At 36.7% G+C, this 24,369-nt stretch overlaps 1 protein-coding gene across 1 annotated transcript in view; it reads left to right on the forward strand.

The window, feature by feature from the left end:
* Positions 1-24,369, forward strand: part of UNC5C (unc-5 netrin receptor C) — a 396,902-nt gene that overhangs the window by 297,163 nt on the left and 75,370 nt on the right. Inside the window, exons 5-7 of the mRNA XM_032137047.2 lie at positions 10,154-10,334; positions 15,718-15,885; positions 18,286-18,450. Of these exons, the coding sequence (XP_031992938.1) occupies positions 10,154-10,334; positions 15,718-15,885; positions 18,286-18,450 (514 nt within the window). The remainder of the gene's footprint in view (positions 1-10,153; positions 10,335-15,717; positions 15,886-18,285; positions 18,451-24,369) is intronic.

Consider the following 24,369-nt stretch of genomic DNA (forward strand, 5'->3'; position numbering starts at 1 on the left):
TGGAGACTTTAACACCCATCTGTCAGAGCTATAAGTCAGATAGATTTAGCAGGCAGAAAATCAGTGAGGATATAATTGAATTCAACAGCACCGTCAATCAACTGAATAAAATTGACATCTAAAGACTACATCTAACAATAACAGAATACATATTCTTCTCAAGCTAACATGGAACATTCACCATGATAGGCCACATTTTTTACCATAAAGCATATCTGAACAAGTTTAATAAAAATCACGCTCCTTGATAATTACCTAAATTAACTGAAAACATGTCCACACAATAGCTAGAAAGTTCCAAAATACTTAAAGATTAAGCCATACCTTTCAAAATAACACGTGTCCAAAAATAAATCCCAAGAGCAATTTAACAATATTTGAACTAAAACAAAATGAAAACTTACCAAAATGTGTAAAAAGCATTAAAGCAGTGCTTAGAGAAAGATACATAGATTGAATGCAAATATTAGAAAAAAAGAAAGATCTAAAATTGATCATCTAAAGTTTCACCTTAGAAAACTAGAAAAACAAATTAAACCCAAAGTAGCAGAAGAAAAAAAAAATACAAATTAGAGAAAAAATTAATGAAATTGAAAACAGGAAATCAATGGAGAAAATAAAAAAAAACAAAAATTGGTTCTTGCCAGGCTAGCTAAAAAAAAAAAAAAAACAGACATTACTTATATGAAAAATTAAAGATGGGACTCATACCTGTAATCCCAGAAATTTGGGAGGCTGAGGTGGGAGGATCACTTGAGCCCAAGAATTCAAAACTAGCCTGGGCAACATAGCAAGACCCCATCTCTACAAATACATATTTTTTTTTTTTCTTTTCCTCTTTGTTTCAATTGGCTGTTTAAGCTTAACGGTAAAAGACTGGTTAATGATAACAATGCATCGTAAAACCTTCAGAAGGAAAGGAGAATGTTTTATGGACTGCTTTGGGGGTTTTTAATTTCATTTTGCATGTGGCAGTTATTAGTTTTTAAAATCTACAGTTTTTAATGGAAACAACTTGATGAAAAATCTGTCACAGAATTTTGAGTCCCATGAAAACAAAGTTTAATGAGGAAAAAAAAGATGGGGGACAGTCCCTTTTTGGGGACCAATGCGGTCGTAGGACCAACATAGGTGTACTTTCAGGGTGGTAGGGAAAGCAGAGGTGGCTGTAAGAAAATTCCATCTCTTAGGGACATGGATAAGGGTGTTGAAGCTAATGATGTGTATGCCATGGTATGGGGCTGAGAGATTGATGTCATTAAAAGAACATGTAGACAGACTAGCTTGAAGTACTAGGAGAAAAGAAATGGAAAACCCACAAAAGTAAATTAAAAACTTATAAAAATATAGATTGTCTGGGTAAAAATAATAGTAATATAAATTGCCTATCATTTATGTCTTATTACCAAGTATGATAGTGAATATTTCTTTTATTTTAATAACTTGTTGCATTAAAATCTTTTCTATTTTTATTTTTATTTTTTTTAAATTGATAATGTTTTCTTATAATTTAGAATTAGAAAATAATTTTATGCAGATTAATTAAAATGTGAATGCCTATAAAGCAAATGCATGCTAATGACATCTCTGGAATTATGAACTCATAGAGTTTAAAGAAAAATATGTATTTAGGGTTAGCATACAAACAATATTGGCCAATTTAATACTCAATTACTTGCATATTTGTAGTGTAATCTTAAAGCATTATAACCTAATATTGAGTAGACTTTGCCCCACAGAAATGCCAGCGAAGGCTGAAAGGACTCGGGTGTTAAATATTTTTCTTTTAGTTTTTAGATTAACACCATTTCCCTTTTATTTTTTAGGGTTGTTTGTGGTTTGTCTCACCGCTTTTAGTATATCCTTAACTAAATGTTAATATTTTCAAATACTTACTGTATGCCAGACAGTAGGTGTTTTGTGTATTAATTCATTTAGTTTTTAAGAACCTTATAATGGGTTCTAGAATTATCCTCATTTTGTAAATGAGGACTCTAAGGCATACAGAAGATAAGACACTTGCCCACGGGAGACATAAACACTAGCCCCAAAATCGTAGAGTTCAGTTTTGAGTCCAAGCAGTTGAAAGCAGCCCTCTTAGCTGGTACTTTAGGAACTGCTCCTTAGAATAAGATGCTCAATCGCACATAGTGGGACTAATAACATCAAACAACAGCAGAATAGACAAACAGGTCATTCTAATATTGCCTTGTAACTGTTTTTAGTACCTGTTAATAAAATCCCATGCCTTTATAAACACTTGAGTAAATTAGTTCAAATATGCCCCAAATCATTGAAAGGACTGTAGTTACTGAACCACAAGGACAGAAATTGTTTGAACATTATTTTGCATCACTGCAACCATGACAACAAGTCATGGTTTATGGTTGAAGTCTTTTATTGTTTTTTGAACTTCAACCTATTTTTCTTTCTCTTTGAATATTTTGTACATAACTAAAAATAATTTCTAACTCAGAAAGACTTCTTTCTTGTATAAATCAGTTTGTTCAATCGGAGGAGTACAGAAAAGAGAAGCCTCAGGTTGAAATCAACAAAAAGCATTGAAATGACCAAAATATGAACAGAATTCAGTGGCCAGACCAGAGTACTGACTCCTGGTTAACCAAGATTAGCTTACAAATAAATAGCTTTGCAACAATATAATTAACTACATACTATTCAATGCAATAAATTTCTAACACAACAAAAGATTCTGTATTGTTTCTTGGAATTTTATATACAGTGTATATAAGGAGACTCATCGTGGAATTGTTTCACATGGAAGAATGTTAGTTTAGTAGTGTGTGTTCTGGAAATATTGCATGAAAAGGTTATATATTTTAAATTGTATGTTACGGCTCTTTTATTGATTTCTCTTGCTGATTCAGACAATCCTTTACATGATAAACAGAATTATCCTCACACACTGTTTTCCTTTCCATTCATCTTCTAAGTTTTATTAATGCTTCATCATTTTTGTCTGAGCCACAATGGTAATGTTGTTGTGCCACGCTGGCCCTGCAAATATCTTTTTTATCAATATCCATGTTCAGTTCTTAATGCTAAGATAAAGCTGATCCAACAGAAGCAGAAGTCCTCAGGGTTATTTTTTTTAATTATTTCAAAACTTTAAGAGAAAAACTCACTTTGTTCATGGAAATAATGGGAATTTTTAGCAACTTACCTGTTGTCAAAATCATGCTGTGCTAGCTGGATTCCTTGTGAGATGAGCCAAATCTGAATCATTATCCTTTCTACCCTCAATTACTTTCTGCCTCCTGTATCCCTGCTCTGTACATGGGTCCTTAAGCCAGAAACGGAAGATGCACCCCCCTTTCCACATACCATCAACTCGTATGTCCTGTCCTCTGTCCCTTCCAATTATTGTCTGAATCCATTTTTTTTTTCTCCCTGTCTCCTATCCCCATGCCACTTTTTTCTTTTCTTTTCTTTTTTTGGAGACAGTGTCTTGCTGTGTCACCCAGGCTGGAGTGCAGTGGTGCACTCATAGCTCTCTATATCCTTGAGCTTCCAGGCTAAAGCCATCCTCCTGCCTTAGCCTCCCAAGTAGCTGCAAATAGAAGCACATGCCCCATGCCCTACTAATTTTTGCATTTTTCTTACAGAGGTGTGGTCTCACTATGTTGTCCAGGCTGGTTGTAAGGACTTCAGCGCTGACACTGAGTAAGAGAAGGAGCCATTAGGAGGGTTTGAGATGAGGTATAGTGTGATGGTTGATAGTGAGTGTCAACTTGATTGGATTGAAGGATACAAAGTATTGATCCTGGGTGTGTCTGAGAGGGTGTTGCCAAAGGAGATTAACATTTGAGTCAGTGGGCTGGGAAAGGCACACCCACTCTTAATCTGGGTGGGCACCATCTATCTAATCAGCTGCCAGCACAGCCAGGATATAGCAGGCACAGAAACATAAAAAGTCTAGACTGGCCTAGCCTCCCAGCTTACATCTTTCTCCCTCAGCAGCACATTTAGCAAGGGTCCTGTGCTGGACCCTTCCTGACCTCGAACATCAGACTCCAGACTCTTTAGTTTTGGGACTTGGATTGGCTCTCCTTGCTCCTTAGCTTGCAGATGGCCTATTGTGGGACTTTGTAATCATGTGAGTTAATATTTAATAAACATATATATATATACTTAGTTCTGTCCCTCTAGAGAACCCTGACTCATAGATATAGTATGCTCTGACTTACAGTTTATGGATCACTCTAACTACAGTGTTGAAAATAGACAGTTGAGTTTTCAGGGGAAAAGCAGAAGATACGACAGACAATGTTTGCAATAATTCAGGAAGGAAATGATAGTGACTTGGACCAGGAAGAGGTGGGAGTGAGGGAATGAGAAGTGGTCCAATTCCTAATGTGTGCTGCTCTAACACTGAATGGGCTAAGAAAGAGGAAAAAAGTGATCAACACTACGTCAGGCTTTTGTCTAAGTAACTGGAAGGCTACAGTTGGCATTAAGTGAGGTGCATAAGACTGTGAGAGGAGCAGGTTTGGAAAGGCGGTTCAGGAGGTCATTATCAGACAAGCAAGTGGAGTTGCATGAAGACAGTTGGATATGCAAGTCTGGAGTTCAGGGGTGGGGTCTGGGCTGGAGATAAATTTAGGAGTCATCTGTGTGAGACTGGATGAGCTCACCAAGGAAGTGAATATGGATAGAATAGAAAGCAGCAGAATTCCAAGGACTGAGCCACAGGGACACAAATGTTAGCCTAAGGAAGCTGTGAGGCATGAAGCAATGTAGGATAAAACCCAGGAATGTGTGCTGTCCAGAGAAAGCAAGTCAGGAGGAGGAAGGGAGTAACCAGATCACATGCTGCTGTGAGTCAAGCAAGATGAGCACTAAGACCTCAGCAGCACATTTAGCAAAGAGAAAAGAGCAGCTATGGTGAAGCAGTGGAAGTGAACACAGATTAGAGCGGGTTCAGTGGGGAATTGAAGACAGCAAATGTAAACAACTATTCCAAGGAGTTTTGTAAGGCAGGGCAAGCAGAGAAATATAGGTGGTGGGCGGGGGGTGAGTAGAGGCAGAAACAGGCGACAAGGGTTTTTGTTCTAAGTTTTGAAAACTAACAGCACATCTGTAGGCTAGTGGAAATGATTCAGTATCAAGGGAAATTGAATAATTTAGGAGAGAAAGAAGAGAATTGCTGGGACTTGCCCTTGAATAGAAGAGCGAGACTAAGATACAGAGTACAAATCCTAGGTGACAGATAGGAACACAGAGAGCTCCCCCAGTGATAAGAGAGAGGGTGCAGATGGGGATGGGGACACGGATAGTGGGAGCCCTGGAAGGTGTCTTGTGATTGTCAGTTTTCTCAGTGACATAGAAATCTTGGTCATCAGCTGAAAGTGAGGCTAGAAGGGGAGGTAGTGGAGAGGAGTGTGAAATAGTTATCTAGGAGAAGGGGAGAGTGAACAATGAAAATACAGTATGCTTTCTTGGTAGAAATAAAGGCCCACTTGTGATCTGTTATGAATTATAAGAGAAGCCCACTCTCCGTGGCTATTTACACCCATGTTCCACCTCAAGAACACAGAGCAGGGTGCCAGGCACGGTGGCTCACACCTGTAATCCCAGCACTTTGAGAGGCCGAGGCAGGCAGATCACTTGAGGTCAGGAGTTCGAAACTAGCCTGGCCAACATGGTGAAACCCCATCTCTACTAAAAATACAAAAATTAGCCCGGCATGGTGGTGGGCGCCTGTAATCCCAGCTACTAAAGAGGCTAAGGCACAGGAATCGCTTGAACTCAGGAGGTGGAGGCTGCAGTGAGCTGAGACTGCACCACTGCACACAGTGAGACTTTGTCTTAAAAAAAACCCCACAGTGGTGTTGTAGGCGAATAGTGGCCAAGTGAATATCTTGAAGTGACAAAGGGATGAGAGCATTGACAGTATAATGCAAGAATCATATATAAAGTTAGACATTGGAATTTATACTTGAAAGTCTGAGAAACAAATTGGTAAATTCAATAGATTGTGGGTGCTGGTGAAGGATTGTTGAATTCAATATCTTAGAGTGAATAGGAAAGACAGAAAAGGGTAAAGGAAAGGATAATTGGAACTAAGTTTATGGAGTTGTAATTGATGATAAGGACAAAAGCTAAATCATGCTTCGCAAACTTTAGTATGCATATAACCCCCTGAAGTTCTTAGTAGGATGCATATTTTGATTTGGTAATAGGTGGGCAGAGCCTTAGATTCTATATGTCTATCAAGCTCCCAGTGACACTGATGCTATTGATCCAGGGATTGCATTTTTAAGGGCAATGATCTAGACTGGTATTTCTCAACCCTAACCGTAAATTACAACCCTTGGGGAGCTTAAAACACACTGATGCTAGACCAGTGAATTGGAGTTTTTGTGGGCTGGATTTAGTTTCTCTGGATTGAATTTAGAATTAATATATTACAAATGTTTTCCACATTATTCTATTGTGAAGTGGAGTTGAAAACCTTTGGCCTAGAATATGTGACCTTAGAGGATAAGATCATTGCAGGATGGAGGGTCACGGAACTGAAGGGCCAAGATGTTGGAAGCATCATCTTTGCGGTTATTAAACTCTTCAGAAATTATGCTTTAGATAAAGTGACTATAAGCCCAGAGGTCTGTAAATAACTACAAAAAAAAAGAGTCAAAATTGGGTGATATAGTCTGGTGACATGAGATTCAAGGCAAAGAAGTTTAGAGAGAACAGTCTGAAAGACACGATGATGAGCGAGGACAGCACTTACCCATCCCCAGCCCCAGTGGCATGTTGGATTTGGGAAATCAAACATCCACCCCTTCAGAGGACTCCAGAAGAAACAATGGCATCAGAAAGACCTAGACTTTAGTATGAGAAAAACATAAAGGAAACAATCTAAGAAGAGACTGAAATGTTAGAAGATTTTCATGCTGTCTTCCAGGCGGTATGGAAGAGGGTCAGGACTTTTGGGGTTGGTGATGTGTAGCCCCTGTTATTACAGCACAGGAGGTGAGGGGCAGCCTGCAGTCCTCACTGAGCCTCTCATGGAGACGATTGTCTCAGAGCAGAGTGCTGTGATAGCCCTGGGGTGTTGGGGACTGTGGGGTCTTGTCAGAAGCTGGAGGAGTCCTGGGCCCCCTCTTCATTCCTGTAGCTATTTTCTAGCTGTAGAACCCTTTGCTTCTTGAAACAAAGGCGTGAAAGCAAATCCAGTGTGGAAAACAGGAAAAAGCAAAGTTTCTGTGATCCAAGTGGGAGTTAGGGGAGGAAAGCAGTGCCCCCCACAGGGGCCATCAGACACTGCTGGGGCTTCTCAGGGGTCCTGAGGTTCAGGTCAGAACCACTGCTCCAACATAGGCAAGAGACACCCAAGGCAAATGTGTAATTATGTATAATCGAGTAAAGATCATATACCCAGCAATCATGTCTCTTTAAATCTTTTGTCAACCATGCAGATTGAACACTTTCTTCCATGTAATAAACTCTTCATACAAACAAGTGGTTTCTAATATCCCTTGGGACTTCTTTATGTTGTTTATGATTAGGATAACATCACTGTTAAACTGACATCATTTACATAGGAGGAACCATAGTTTTGAATAGCTATGGGTTCTCCAGAGGCAAACCATGAACCAAAGGTATGAATGTGAGTAGTTTTTTTAAGAAAGCGCTTCCAGGAGAACCCTGTAAGTGGGAGAGCAAGCAGGAGAGAAAAGAAGCCTAGTACAGGTTGAGTATTCCTTATACAGAATGTGTGAGACCAGAATTGTTTTGGACTTCAGGTTTTGGAGTATTGGCATATACATAATGAGATACGTTGAGAATGGGACCCAAGTTCAAACATGAAATTCATTTGTTTCATATGCATGTTATGCACATAGCCTGGAGGTAACTTTGTATAATATGTTAAACAGTTTTGTGCCTGACACAAAGTTTGTGCACACTGAACCATCAGAAAGCAAAGGGATCACTATGTGAGTCACTCATGTGGACAATCTATGGTTGTTTGGTGTCTCCGTCATTCCCTTGGGGATGCTGAATAAACCGTGTGTTACGCACCTGCATTTTGACTGCAACCAGTCATGAGGTCATGTGTGGGATTTTCTACTTGTGGTGTCATGTTGGTGCTCAAAAAGTTTCAGATTTTGGAGCATTTCAGATTCCAGATTTTTGGATTAGGTATGCTCCATTTATAATAGTATCAATTCACGTCCAGTCTCAAGGATGTAGCTGCAGCCTCATCCCTGCAAGGAACTTCTGGAAAGTTACAGCTCAGATTCTGACCCAATGGGACAGAAGCCATATTTCTGCACCCATTAGTCAATGGCTAATGGGGAAGTTACAAAAAATCCTAGGCATTTTCAGGCAAAAACAATCCATGAGCCTGAGGGCTGCTCTTCAGAGAAGAGGGCCAGGTATGAGTATTTGAAAGAGAAGCACATTGAGCACAAAAATGGTAGAAGGGGTGCAAGTACAACCGAGAGTAAGGGAGCCTGTCCATGCTTTGTGTGATAGGAGGCTTTCTTTAGAAGGGCACAGATAACCTAGGTAAAGATTCCACTCAAAAACTATTAATTTCAACTTTTAATTATCATCAAAGAGATTTTTAACAGTATAAATTGTGCCACCTTCTCCCATGCACTTCCAGCAGGACTGTATTTCCACACATAGGGTGAAACGGTGAGAAAATCCAGGTCAAGTGAATATGAGTATATATCTCCGAGGTACCCAGGCATAGCCCTGACTGAATGTGCAGTCTGTATTTGAAAACAAAATACATATTTAAAACACCCACTGTCGTAAACAGATTCTATTCTTTTTCGCACTACCCTGAGTGCAAATATCAAGAATGTTTAGCTTTTTCAGCTTTTACATCATTACAAATAGTTTCGCTACTCTACAACCTCATATGTTTCTATATTTCAGGATTGTTGTTGATTTTTATTTTTCTCTATAAATGTTGGCTTCTCCTCTAAGGATTAGAGGAGCATTATTCGAGAGTCCCTGCCTCAAGTGTAATTTAGAGTTGTGCAATGTCAAACCCACTGACAGATTTAGAGATTAATTTCTAGACCTCTTGTGGTGCTAGAGAAGCTCCTTAAGGTTTTGAAAATGGCAACAATATTGACTCCCTACCACTAAAGGTTACCTGTATCCACATTCACCCTAATGCAAAAGGAGAGTTTAAGTGTGGTAAATATCAACGTTGTTTGTTGTTTTGCTTTATGGAAAAACCTGTGCATAGGAAAAAAAAAAAAAGGCAACCGCCAGAATAAGAAATAGTTTACCTCCAGAAGTACAGCTTATACAGGTATGTTTCCTCTTTTTATTCAGCAAGTATAACATCACTATTACTACATTAATATTATTCACATAGAAAAAATAGTTCAGTAGTTTTAAATGGTCACGTCTTAAGGTCAGGTTCCCCAAAAGGACACCCCGAGCCAAAGATTTGAATGTTAGCATTATACAAAAGGAGGGATTTGAGTATGATTTGTAAGCTATTCAGATTGTATTAAGAATTGGTAGAAAAACTTAAAAAAATATTTTGGCTTAGATACATCTCCAAATATGTGTTTTGCTACATTTTGAAAGTGTATTTTCAGGGATATTTAATCCATACGTTTCACTGAGGCGACACGTAAATCATCCAAATGTTATTTTATTACAGTTATGTGATGTCTAAAATGCCTTTTGTGCTTTTAAAAATAGTCTTTCTATTCTTTTCTGAAAAGCGGCAGGTAAGTTGCCAAGAGTAAACAAATCAAATAGCAAAAGGTTTGAGTTCAGTTTGAAACGCTTATCCTATTATTTTTTATTGGGTTCTAAACTTGGCAGCACACATTCCCCATTCGTGCCTGCAGGGCAAAGTGAAAACAATTTGAACACTATATTTCCCAACTGGTTCATTGACATTTGAGAATAATGTAGTACAGACAGAATCAACATGTTTGGCAGGTGAGTGATACTTAACATGACCTTGGAAAGCTACTTCCCACCAGTTTGCAGAAGTTCATGGCCTGGAACAACATTGTACATATTACAAAACACAGGTATCGCTTCTTGGCCTTTTGGCTAAGATCAAGTGTACGAAATGCAGGTTAGGACAGACAGCCATCAAGGGATCCATGCTGAAGATTTATCTATTTTTCTCATGTATCTTTAGGTGGAATGGTTGAAAAATGAAGACATAATTGATCCCGTTGAAGATCGGAATTTTTATATTACTATTGATCACAACCTCATCATAAAGCAGGCCCGCCTCTCTGATACTGCAAATTACACCTGTGTTGCCAAAAACATTGTTGCCAAGAGGAAAAGTACAACTGCCACTGTCATAGTCTATGGTGAGTGGCCCTTCAGGGTCTCAATCTAGTTCATGTCTAACTGCAGTTTCTCATTGGCATCGGTAAAGCTAGAAGCCCTTTTTTTAAAATTTCATTTTATTTGAGATAGGGTCTTGCTCTGTCACCCAGGCTGGCGTGCAATGGCATGACCATAGCTCACTGTAGCCTCGACCTCCTGGGCTCAAGGGATCCTCCCACCTCAGCCTCCTCTGGAGTAGCTGGTATCACAGGCATGCACCATCATGCCCGGTTCTAGAAGCTCCTTTTCAATCTCCATTGCTGCTTGCTTGCTGCTTTTCACAGGGGCAGTGAGGTTTAATTGTTTTCCTGGTACTGATATGAAAGGATAGGCTCAGACAGTCTCAGCCCTTTCTCAGTCAGCTTCTAGGAAAGCGAAGGAAGCCTACCTGAGTGCCTGCTGCTTCTGTAAGCCCCCTTCTCTCCAGAACCTGCACCACCAACATCTAGATTAAGTTCTAAAGATGAATATGCTTCTATTAGCCTGCTGATGTTTCTGTGGACCTAACCTCAGTCTTATAATTGCAAACCCTCAGAAAGTGGGAGCTGACCTATTCCCAAAATACATTAGAGCAATTTTACCTTCTTAGAACTCATTCTACTCACTCCATCAGAGGTGCGCAGAGTGAAGATAAGGGCTGCCTTATCTGGCCAAGTGGCCCTAATGCTAACAATATGGTAAAGTCCAGCAAAGTGACTTCTTAGGAAGCTTCCTCCCATGCCCTGGTCCTTTCTAAGCCAGCTCATCTCTAAACCTATCAATTCTCTGGAAGTGCTAAGCAATTTCATACCCCATTCTGATGTGGCACATATGCTTTTATCTCCCTGTGTGCTTTAGCACTCAGTTATTTTCTAGTCATTTCATGAGTAGATTCATCTCCCCAGCTAAAGTTAAGCTCCTTGGTAGACTGAGAGACTGGTCTGGATATTTACATATTTCTCACAGTGTTAGACCTCTAATAGTTCCTCATATGATTGATGTTTTACTGTCTCAGAGGAAATTGAACAACCTGGGAAGTATTTTGAAGTTATGCTACCTCCAGAATGATATGCCCATGCCTCACCACCTCTTAGAACATAATGAAGATTTTCATCACTGTTTTAGTGTCAAACTCCATGGGCCTTGGAGTCTTATTGACTGAAGGAGGGAGAGCCACTGGCAAGTATGTGGCTCATGGTACAGTCAGTCATGTATCACTTAATGATGGGGATGCATTCTGAGAATTGCATCCTTAGGTGATTTCATCATTGGGCAAACATCATAGAGTGTATTCACACAAACCTAGATGGTACAGCCTACTGCACACATAGGATAGATGGTATAGCCTATTACTCCTAGGCTACAAACCTGTATACTGTGTTACTGTACAGAATACTGTAGGGAATTGTAACAAAATGGTAAGCATTTATGTATCTAAACATAGAAAATGTACTATAAAAATAAGATATCAAAGACAAAAAAAAGATACACCTGTATAGGGCACTTACTGTGAATGAAGCTTGCAGGCCTGGAAGTTGCTCTGGGTGAGTCAATGAGTGAGTAGTGACTGAATGGGAAGGCCGAGGACATTAATCTACACTGCTGTAGACTTTATGAACACTGCACTTAGGCTATAGCACATTTGTAGAAAAAGTAATACACCACAATGTTACAACAGCTATGAGGTTATTAGGTGATAGGAATTTCTCAGCTTTGTTATAACCTTATGGAACAAACCATTATTGTATATGAAGTCTGTGCTTGACTGAAACGTTATGGGGTACATGACAGGACTAAAGAAGTTAAGAATTTGTCACCCCAAAATATGCCACTTGCCATATTGAGTATTTTCTGCATTAAAGGTCCTTGAGAAACAGCAGGCTCATGATCACCCTGATAGTCCTTCTGACTCTTAAAAGCAGGAGAGGAGATTTTCAGCTGAAAGATGGCTTCCCTATACTAGAAGGAAAGTAACATTCTTATCCTCAAGCACAGGAAGTTGAGACCAAGGGGAAGTTAAGATCCAGATAATTCTGTATCGATCTTATTAAAATAACTCTTAATCTTCTTTTAGCCTTAACACATAATTGACTTTTTCATAACTTACTACTCTTTGTCCAATTCAATATATAAGCATTCAACTATAACTGCATCTTTGGGTCTTCATTTTCTTAGGCTATGTAAAAGTTACATTAAGTAAATTTACATGTTTTTCTCCTGTTGATTTGTGTTACACCAATTTAATTCTTAGGCCCAGCCAAAAAAAAATCCTAAAAGAGTGGAAGTAAAATATTGCCTACTCCATAGTACCATTCAGATGGATGTGTGTTTATGAGAAGAGAAACCACTATGCTGTTCCAAAGGATGAATGTAGTGCTGCTTTAAAAATGTCATTTTAATTACCGGAAAGATGCATAAAATTTTTTTGATCCTCTGATTACTCTGAGGTTTAATTTCCTAGTCCAGATAATGGCTGTGTTGAATTGTATGCAATTGCCTTTCTTAAATCACAATAAAATGTTTTCTTCTTCTTATCTCTTTTTAAACTGCCTGAAAGACTTGATTAACAACATTTGAAATGCAAGAAAGAAATGGGGCACAATCACAGCATGTGCCAGTCATAAATTACTAATGAAGGCAGACTATATATAGTTGTATTATATATAGTCTGTATATATAGATGTTTAATGCACATGCAAATCTACAAATCTCTTCCTGTGTATATTATGCTTTCAATATCCATAAATACAATGAATGTGTTGTCTTTAGGAAGGATCAAACACAAGTAACTTAATATTTAGAATTAAGGAAACAGCTTTGGACTAGGGTCAGGAATATTGGGTCGTAGGAGTATTTCTGTCACTAACTGATCTTCAGAGGGTCTTTTAACCAGGATTCTCTGAGCCCTTGCCTCCTTCTCTGTAAAATGAAGGGATAAACCTATGATCTTCAAAGACTTTTTCATCTCTGAAAATTTCTGATTATTCATTTCTCATTAAAATCCCAGCAGAACAGTACATATATCCTAAACCCCAAATATCAGCTTGCCAGTATGCTAGTAAGCAGTTTATACAGACAATTCCATGGCAGGGAATTTTGTAAACTTGAGCAGGTTAAGTTGCTTTTTGGAACACTAACTGAAACCCTACCTATCCACCATCTGCTTGTCCTTTACATAACCTCCTAAAATAACTTGTCCAAGCCTCATAGGTTAGACTCACCAGAACTCCATAGAAAACGTATATATCTAACCAGTATTTCATATTTAGCAACTGTTTTATATATTTTTTGTTAATGCAATTTTTAGATTGCAAGTATACATCCATTAGAGAAAATTTGGAATACAGAAAAGGTCAAAGAAGAAAATACCTATGCCTATAATTCTGTCACCCAGAGATAGCATTTAAACAAAAATTATATGTATACTACTTGAATTTTCTTTCTTTCTTTTTTTTATTTTTTTTATCTGAGACAAGGTTTCACTGTCGCCCAGGCTGGGGTGCAGTGGTGCAATCTTGGCTCCTGTAACCTCTGTCTCCTGAGTTCAAATGATCCTCCCTCCTCAGCCTCCCAAGTACCTGGGACTACAGGCATGTGCCACCACACCTGGTTAATTTTTGTATTTTTTGTAAAGATGAAGTCTGCTATATTTCCCCAGGCTAGTCTCAAACTCCTAGGCTCAAGCAATCTGCCCATCTTGGCCTCCCAAAGTACTGGGATTATAGGCATGAGCCACTGCACCTGGTATATACTACTAGTACTTTATATGTATACATAAGGTTTAAAAATAAGCATTATACATTGTTATATTATACATCTTTTATAATTTAAAATGTATAAATACCTATTAAGTATTGTATACATATTATATAAAAATTATATACATATACATTATTATGCATAATGTATCCATAAACATTAGTTTTATTTAAAACATACTGAAACATTCATGTATTATTTATTTGGAGACAGGGTCTCACTCTGTTGCCCAGGCTAGAGTGTAGTGATGTGATCATAGCTCACTGCAGTCTCTACTCCTGGGCTCAACAGATCCCTCTGCCTCAGCCTCTTGAGTAACTGGGTCTATATACACGTACTGACATGACCTGCTAATTTTTTTTTTTTTAAATTTTTGTGGAGCTAGGGTGTTGCTACGTTGCCCAGGCTGGTCTTGAACTCTTGGTCTCAAGCAATCCTCTCTCCTTGGCCTCCCAAAGTGCTTGGGTTACAAGCATGAGCCACTGCACCCAGCCTCATGAATTATTAAATAGCCTTCTACAGTATCACTTTTAATGGCTGTCCAGGAGTCCATCACATGAACATATATGGCTGGCTTTGCCATTGTCTTGTTTTTGAACATTACAGTTATTTCCAATTATTCATCTTTATATAAAATAAAGTTGCTGTAAAAAATATGTTTCTGTCTGTAAATATAACATTCATGATTATTCCCCATTGTATAGGTTTCTAGAAAACAAAATGTTGGGCAAATGCTGTGCACATATAAGGTTTGTGTTACTTGAACGGCTAATACACTTCTTTAGTATCAGGAAACAGATGCATATACTAGTTGTATTATATTTTAACTTCAAGGAAATAATTTTGTTAGAAATTGTTTAATTACAATATTGTACAGACTCATATTATTGAAGTATTAAAAATATATATCAAAGTATTTTCTAAAGAGAGATCTGCAGAATTGAATAGTGTACAGTGTTACGGTGTAGGTTTTACAATCACATATGCCGACAGCTCCATCAGACATCATGATTGGCCTTTATACACAAAATAAGTGTTTATTTCAATATTAACTAATCACCAAGTAACTCAAATAGCCAGTCAATTTGTTTATAACCCCAGTACTATAAGATTTTATTTTTTAACCAGGTTCACTGGTTTGTGCAAGTGAATAAAAATCCTTAAAAGGTTGTAAAGTTTACATATGCTTAAAAAATCAATCTTTTTTTTAAGGCTGAATTATTTTATTCTGTTCCCATGCTATAGATTCACTTGCAGGCTTGTCATAGAGATGTAAACATTTATTATTTGAGATGAGCTGTCAAAAGTAATTTTGGAGCTTGACTAGGTAAGGAGATACGTGTATTTTTTAAGAACACTGGCCAAAGAAAAGAGAACACATACAGTCCTATTTATTTTTCTGAGTAGGTGAGTAAATCTTGGCAAACTTTTTTTTTTCTCTGTCTATACAATAAAGCTTTGGATAAAATGAGGTCCGTGGTCTCTTCTGGCTTTGAAATTCTGGATTTTTATAATGGTCGCTTGGAAAATAACTTTTTGTTTACATATTGTGTCTGTTTTTTGTGTCCATGTGTGTTGTGCATGCACTCATGTTTAATCCACTTTTTACTGTTTGCCTCCTTTCAGTCAACGGTGGCTGGTCCACCTGGACGGAGTGGTCTGTGTGTAATAGCCGCTGTGGACGAGGGTATCAGAAACGTACAAGGACTTGTACCAACCCGGCACCACTCAATGGGGGTGCCTTCTGTGAAGGGCAGAGTGTGCAGAAAATAGCCTGTACTACGTTATGCCCAGGTAAATAAACCAGTCCTCTCATTCCAAGTATCTCCTATTATTCAAGAAATATGCTTTTAGAGAATAGATACAGAGACCTTATTCTTGATCTGAATGTGTGATGAACATTATTTAAATCCATCCTACTCACTGTTTACATTGCTGGGAAATCAAGTATTTTCCTTCAAAAGAATACTTAACTTTGTTACAAAAACATGCAAAATTGTATAAAACAGGAGATTAAACACTACTGGATATAATCCCTTTATATTATTCAACAAAACTGCTGGGGCCAAGATTGCAGATTTTATAATTCAAAGGATTTGGATGGCACTGGAAGCCACTTATTTTAGGAGTAACAATCCTTGATCTTCAGAAATCCGTGGAAATTAATTGGAACTGAAATTTAGAAAATGTGTTAGACGGAAATAGTTTATATTTGGTGTCAGTTTCTGGTGAAGGGCAAATACAGCATTTGAAATGAATTATAAGGAAGGCAAAGTTTTTAGGCACTTGGGATAATGGATTCTGAAACTACAATGCAGTCAGTTCTTTGTTATCTGTAAATGTTGGTCATCTATTTTTTTGAGTTATTTGCAGTGGTACCTACAGCAAGATTGCATGCATCTCTTCACCTCTTAGCATCTTTCTGTACTATCTCATATTGCTACCAGCTCTTATCCCTAGGTAAACTGAAGACAATATTTGCCAAAAGCAAAAACAAAACCCTTTAAAATGCCTCGTTATACAATATATTCCAAAGCTAAGCTAAAATTTTGAAATAATCCATAAATTTACTGCACTCATTGGAGTAGCTATTGTGTTTTCAATTTTATTGCTCAGGTACACAGCCTCCTTACTACTCCTTTTTGCCTAATTTTGTCGGGTTTATCCTTTAACCTTTATCTTTTAACCTTTCTCAGAGATGGGCTGGGGAAATGAACTGGAGAGATATACATAATCTACACTACATTCGGAAGTGTTGATTTCCAAATGTCAAAACAGTCTCCCACAGTGAGCCCTTTGAGAGCTTTTATTTTTGAAATAAATTTTGACACTTAGCTAAGCTTAAAATTTCAGATTCTGTTTTATAGGTGCTGACTCCTACAATTAGAAATGGACTGATCAATTAGAGTTGAAATAGAAATGTGTGTGTGTATGTCAGTGTTTTGGTACACTGGATTGGTGCAGGTCAAAGCAAATGTTTTTGCTCCAAGCAGTTGGGACTTGCTTATATAACCAGTTCTGTATGACTGAAATATTAATGCTTTTCTCATTTTTCATGTGGGTGTTTATAACCATATCCACATTATACATAATATATTTACATAATAATTTGAATATGAAGTCACTTAGATTTCTCAAACTATGTAGACTATTAAAATGATATATTTTTTACCAATATGTAGATATAAAAGGTTAAGGTGTTCAATAAATGATGTTTAGCATTGTTTTACATTGAATCCTTGATCATCATAATTATATATTTCAGGGAAAATTAATATTTTAAAACTCTTATTTCAACATTTTTATTCTATTTTTGTGAGAAGCTTAAGCTGCATTTTAAAGTATGACTGAAATTTACTGTATCTTTTTTCAAACTGAGACTTAAGTTGTGTGCTTTTAAAATAGAGATATGTAAGTTCATTATCTTTGAAGTTGCTGACAAGCCAGCCACCAAAATTAGGAAGAAAGTCAGTCAGTTCTAAATGACTGAATCACAACAAATATTAGGGACTTATCTAAATTTTTTTTAATAAAAATGGAAACAGAAACATCATCAAATAATGGAATCATCAAATAATAAATGAAAAATAATAGTCTTTTCATGAAAACATTACAGAAGGTTTTAGCAGAATCAAGCAGCCCACATGAAAAAAGTAAAATAAAAAGACTATATAAAATTTAGATGAAAGAGAAGAGATAAATAGATATATACTAACTGGATGAATGAATGGAATGTTGGATAGATTTCTTCTCCACGGTACCAACCTCTTCTCTGAATTCTCGCATGAGCTTACTTTCACTGTCCACATGGCCCTAGGAATGAAGGAATCTTGGATCCAAAGAGAGCCCTCGTAATTTTCAATACAAAACCCAGAAGCTCCCCCATTAATAGGAGAAGGGAAACCATCATGGCCTACTTTTACATAGCTCCTGGTGACAACTTTGGATTTTGTATGTCTCAGTCAGCCTCCCTCGGCTTGGTCAATGAGAAAGCACTCACACACTCTATAGGAAAAGCTCACCAAACCCAAATGATGTAGAACATGCAGTTCCCAGCAATTGAAATGAATACAGTGCTTCTCAGTAGGGCATGCTTTTTCTTGTTTTGTTTTGTTGTATTATACTTGAGCTCTGCTCCATCCCTTAAGCAGCTGCCTCTCCCTCTGACCTGCTGCTGCATTTTTTCCATGGCAGTGGATGGCAGGTGGACATCATGGAGCAAGTGGTCTACTTGTGGAACTGAGTGCACCCACTGGCGCAGGAGGGAGTGCACGGCGCCAGCCCCCAAGAATGGAGGCAAGGACTGCGACGGCCTCGTCTTGCAATCCAAGAACTGCACTGATGGGCTTTGCATGCAGAGTAAGTCAATTTAAGCAAACTGCAGACATTGAGGGGGCTGGAGATTGAACCATTTGGAGTTTTTTAAGGAAACATTAGAAATAAAGAATTCTTTGAACAACAATAAAATGCAATAACATAGCAATATTCTAGCTTGCTCTCAAAATTGGAAAAAGCGAATTTTCCAGGAACCAGAATAAACAGTAACTATGTCCAGCTAACAAATGGCATGCAATATTGCTTTTTCATGAGCAAGGGGTGATTCAATCACTTATATGGAAGGGAACCATTACTTAGTTTTATCAGAAAGCACAAAAGAGCACTCTAAACTCCTCATAGAGTCAAAACAAGACTTCTAAAATGTAAGCTGTTTATTCTTAGTTCATGGCAGGTACCTAACCAAAATGTCCATGGAGTGTAAAATATATGTAAAATATATGTAAAGATGACAAACATTTCTGTAGGTAGATTTACCTTAGAACAAATGTTTAGTGAGAACATCTCTGCAACCTCTTGAAAATTCTGGGTTTGTATTGGAAATTATAATGTGGGTATGATTTAGTTTATTTAAAGGAAATAAATATTGATAAAGCATACATTTTTAAATGAGCGCTGAAGATTGGCTCAGGAATGTAATGGGGGCTATAAGCTAGATATTCTCCATTTTTTTCATGTCTTTGTTCCTTAGGTTTTCTTAATTAAGTGGTAGTTTGATTTCATACTTGCAAACTCTGACCTCTTTATTGAGGAGCCCTCAGATGTACACAATTTACTATCTCTTTTCATGACCATAAATTGAGGTATTAAGAATTATTCTGAAATCATACCTATTCAGATTAATGGATCAAACAATGTGCTGTCTTTGCATCTGAACTAATGGTGGTCTAGTGTTGACATTTCTCATAATACATTACACGTTGCTAACAGAACACAAGCAGCTGAAGGTATTTGTGCAAAGGTATTTGTATTTGTCATTTAAGAATAAAATATTTTGTTTTTTTACCACACTTAGGAAATCCTGTTTACTTTTCAGAGTCTATACACACAGAAACCTTTAGAAAGATACCTTAGTTAAAATACAAATAAATAATTATGTTGCTTACACAGAATAAAAATCCAATAGGCCTCTTATTTTTATGTTCAGGGTACACTGCATTCCTCGAGAATGGGCTGCTGCTGAGTGTACAAAGCACAGCTTCTGGTAATGATGTGGGGCCTGCCACTGTGAACCTCACAAGTTTGTACCAGAAATGCATAAATGAAAATCGGTTTTGCTAACCATTTATCTAGAGGTACAGAGTTTGTTTGGGTTTAGGATTAAAATAGCAACACACCACATACAAGTTAGTCTTTTTAACATTTTCATCACTTAGTATTTTTCCTTTACTCTAGAACAAACTGATTCATGTGATTGCAAAGTAGAAATAGTTGGACTTTTTCTATCTTTCTGTCTTTCACATTCTTTCTCTCTCAATATACGATTTCAATCTTGGGTGATTTAATACCTACTACTTCTATTGTGCATATTTACAAATCCTCAGAACAACCTCTTTAACAAGGAATACAATGCCACAGGACAGAACCTTTTATTAGTCATAGAAAATGTCACATTTTTAATTATGACAAATACAAACATGATATATTCAAACTAAGACTTTCATGACATAGCAACCCCTTAGCTTCTACATCATTTCTTAAGCATAGAATTTTTTCCTTATGATTGGATATTTGCCAGTAATGATGGCCAGAAATGTGGGTCTATAGACAGGGAAGAGGAATGAGGCTATAGGAGGAGTTATTTTAGTTGTTTGTTTTTGTTTGTGTTTGTTTTTGTTTGCTTATTTTTTTAATCACGTCTCTTGTTCGATGGAAACATTTTGCTGTTTGGGTTAAAATCATTCCATTTAAAGCTATTTATTTCTGCAGCTCTGATTTGCTATAGTAACAATCCCTACTAAGTCAATAAACTTTTTCATCTGCCCTCCTGTATCCATTCCAGTCCAACAGAGAATTGTAGCCTATATCACTATTGATTTCCTCAGTGATAAAAGCACAGAGATATTCTGCACTGTGTAATTACAGTATTTTACAGTGAAAGCTATAGTTTCTGTTTACCAGTTAGCTTGGTGTATCTGGGACAGTATTACTGCCAAAGTCTTGCAAAAACATAATATTGTTTGGCCACTATTTTGGAAAACAAAGGCTTCTAATAGTGAAAGTGCAAAGTTTGCAAGAGGGACAAGGTCAGTATTAAGAAAAAGAATGGGGGTAGAAAAGATAGCCAGAAAGTTGCAATCAGCAATTAGGAATTATCATTTAATATTTATTTCCTTTGGGAGAATTAGTGTCTGGAATGCATTAATAAATAGTCCTTCAATGATACCACAATGTTATCTCAAAATAAAGCTAGTCTACTTTCAGTGAACCAGGAAAGAACTACAACCTCTGAATCTATTCAAAATTGTATACAAATAATTCTGATATAAATGTAGGTGTACTGCTAGATAGGAGAAATTCAGAGTTCACAATGGATGTTAGTAGGATTCAGAGTTACCTAGATAATGTAGTATTATATTTTTTCAAAAGCTAACTTGGTACTTAAGAGGAATACAATGTGAAACATATAGAAAATATTACTGTTGATTGTTTATTTGTTAATTTGTTCAAAACAAATTCAGATACATTCTTTGTTAAGCACTTAATACAAACACCTTTGATTGAAAATATATTAAAATGTTGGATGAAATATTGCAAACTTAGTAGACATACATGTGCATTCAGAAAGAGAGAGAGAGAAAAAAAGTGGTCCAAAAGAAAGAAGATAGAGAAATCCTCAAATGCCAAAAACGAAGCTGCAACTCCAAGCTAGAGAGGTAACTGTGTGAGTGGACACCAACGTAACCAGGAGTGGGGAGCTGGATATGGACATGGGTCCCAGGGACTGGAAATCAGGGTTTCAGTTTTGGCACAGAGGAAGAAATCCTGGCTTTGTGAGACCTAGACTTGGAAAAAGAACCCTAAAGAAAGCTGAAACTCACAAATGCCTGACCTACACCACAAGAAACAATTATAATATTTTTGCCCACCAGCCAAGGGAAGACATAGAAAAAAGTGGTAGGAAAAGGGAAATGAAGACTTCATTTAAATAAAACCTATAGTAAAACCATAACCTCACCCCAGCTCTGGTATGGAATCTAAGATACAGTGCTAGAAGCAAAACACAAAAGATGTATAATTAAGCTTCTAGGACACCAGCAGAGCAAACAGCACGCCACTCTCTAAGTTTCCTTTCATAATGTAAGTTCATTAGTCTAAGACAAAAATAGGCCACACCTGTCAATAAGCTTACAATACAAAGTTCCCGATAACCCAAGAAAATTGTCCACTATAAGGGAGAGTCAGCAATAATAAATGAGTTAGCATTCTACTAACATGAACTCATTGAGCTATCTGAAGGAAACGATAAAGTAAATGTAAAAAGACAAACCATATTTTTAAAAGAAAGCACAAATGAAATAACAGAATATTGTTAAAAAGACAGATTTGGAGAAAAAAACAAATGGAATGTCTAGAGAGGAAGGCATAATGATTGAAATTTAAAACTCATTGGAAGATGAAAAATCAGATCAGATACAGCTTTAGATAAAGCTGAAGAGAAAATTTATAAACTGGAATGTAGAGCTTATGAAACTTCCCACAATACAGGGAGGTTTTGTGAATACATAAGTGAATATGTAAAAGAGAGAATAAAACTAATGGAGGATAGAATGAGAAAAATCCAAAATTTACTGAATAAAAGAACAAAATTTAAAACATTTTCACGTAATCAAGATAGAGAGGAGTTATTACTCATAAACCTTACTGAAGAAACTACTGAAAATGAAAAAAAAACAATTGGTTGCTTAAAATAAGATGAGACCAATTGAGGAGCAGCTGAAAATAAGATGGAGCTAAATGGTAGACAACATTAACATGGAAAATGGGGTGGTGTAAACTAAGTTAAAAATTTCCATTTTCTATATATTGCTCAGGAAAAGAATAGTAATGGTATTTACATTAGACTTCATTGATTACACTGTTCTAGTTAAAATGTTAAGACTTGAGTACACACATAAAAATTGAATGCATAAATTCAAAATAAAAATTTTAAGGGTAGGAAATTGGCAAAAGGAAAACTAGTAAATGAAAACAATAAATGAGATGGTGGAAACAAAGCTACATATATCAGGGATCATAATGTAAATGAATTAAACTCACCTGTAAAAGGAAATCCAAAATTGTAGGAAAAAACTCAGTTTTATTCTGTTTATGAGTCACATACTTAAATCATATTTATAGGAAAAGATTGAAAGTTAAGAAATGGAACTTACAGTATTCTTCAGTATGTAGGTATGTATTTATTTACTTATTTAGAGACGGAGTCTTCCTCTGTCACCAGGCTGGAGTGCAGTGGCGTGATGTCAGCTCACTGCAACTTCCGACTGCCTGGTTCAAGCGATTCTCCTGCCTCAGCCTCCTGAGTAGCTGGGATTACAGGCACACACCACCACACCCAGCTAATTTTTGTATTTTTAGTAGAGACGGCGTTTTACCACGTTGGCCAGGATAGTCTACATCACCTGACCTCGTGATCCACCCGCCTCGGCTTCCCAAAGCAGGATTACAGGCGTGAGCCATCGCACCCGGTCTGTTCAGTATTTATTTTAACATGTCCAATTAATGGCTTTTACTATCTGATTGGGCTATTCTTTATTCAATTCCATTTCCCATTATGCCTAAGTAATATATATTAGAGATCATTTTTGACTCATAGTTTGAATATAGAGTTTTATCATGGGCTTTATAGTTTTTAGAATGTTTAATTTCAACAGAAAAATTAATCATAAGTTTTCTAAATTGTTTACCAGTTTGATAGCATTTGGATAAGACATGTTAGAAATCTATTTCTTTCCTCAAATTCGACACCCATTGAAATTTTTCATAAAAAGGCTTTGAAGGTTACTTATAAAACTAATGAATACTTTAAAGATATAATAATGCTAAATGTTAAGCAAATGTGTAGTTAAGTGGAAACTTTCGTACTTTGTTAACGGGAATAAAAATTTTTATGGGGAAGCAATTTGACAATATAAGTCAAGAGTTTTAAAGTTATCATACCCTTTGACCCAATAATTCTACTTGAATGAATAAGTTTTAAGTAATTAGTATGAATATCTAAAAATACATAGAGTCAGCCCTCTGAATCAGTTACACATCTGTGGATTCAACCAAGTGCAGGTCAAAAATATTTTTAAAAACAATAAAATATAACAATTAAAAATGAAACAAATTTTAAAATACAGTATAACAATTTATTTAACATTTAAATTGTATTAGGTATTCTAACCAATCTAGAGATGGTTTAAAGTATACATGAGGATGTGTATAGGTTACATGCAAATACTATGCCATTTTATATAAGGGACTTGAGGAATCTCTGATTTTGGTGTTGGTGGTGGGGGGTGGTTCTGGAATCAATCCTCCTTGGATACTGAGGAGCAGCTGTATGCCAAATATGTCTACATTCTTTGTCATTATTGTAAGAAATGTAAAACCCAAAAGTCTAATATTAGGATGATGGTTAAGTAACACATAGTACTTCCATTAAATGGAACATCATAGAGCCACTAAAATATTTATGAGGTTTTAACATGGAAAAGCAGAATATGGATTTATATATATATTTAGTGATAAGTGTGTAAAGGTATGCTTAGTAAAAAATGAAAGAAATTTATGAATTTTCTGGGCTAATGAGATTACAACTATTTTTTTCTTTTTCTATATGTTTTCTATTCTTTTTTTTCTTTATTTGTTTATTATTATTATACTTTAAGTTCTAGGGTACATGTGCACAACGTGCAGGTTTGTTACATATGTATACATGTGCCATGTTGGTGTGCT

The sequence above is a fragment of the Hylobates moloch genome, unplaced genomic scaffold, assembly GCF_009828535.3.
Source record: "Hylobates moloch isolate HMO894 unplaced genomic scaffold, HMol_V3 SCAFFOLD_2, whole genome shotgun sequence".
Classification (NCBI taxonomy): Eukaryota; Metazoa; Chordata; class Mammalia; order Primates; family Hylobatidae; genus Hylobates; species Hylobates moloch.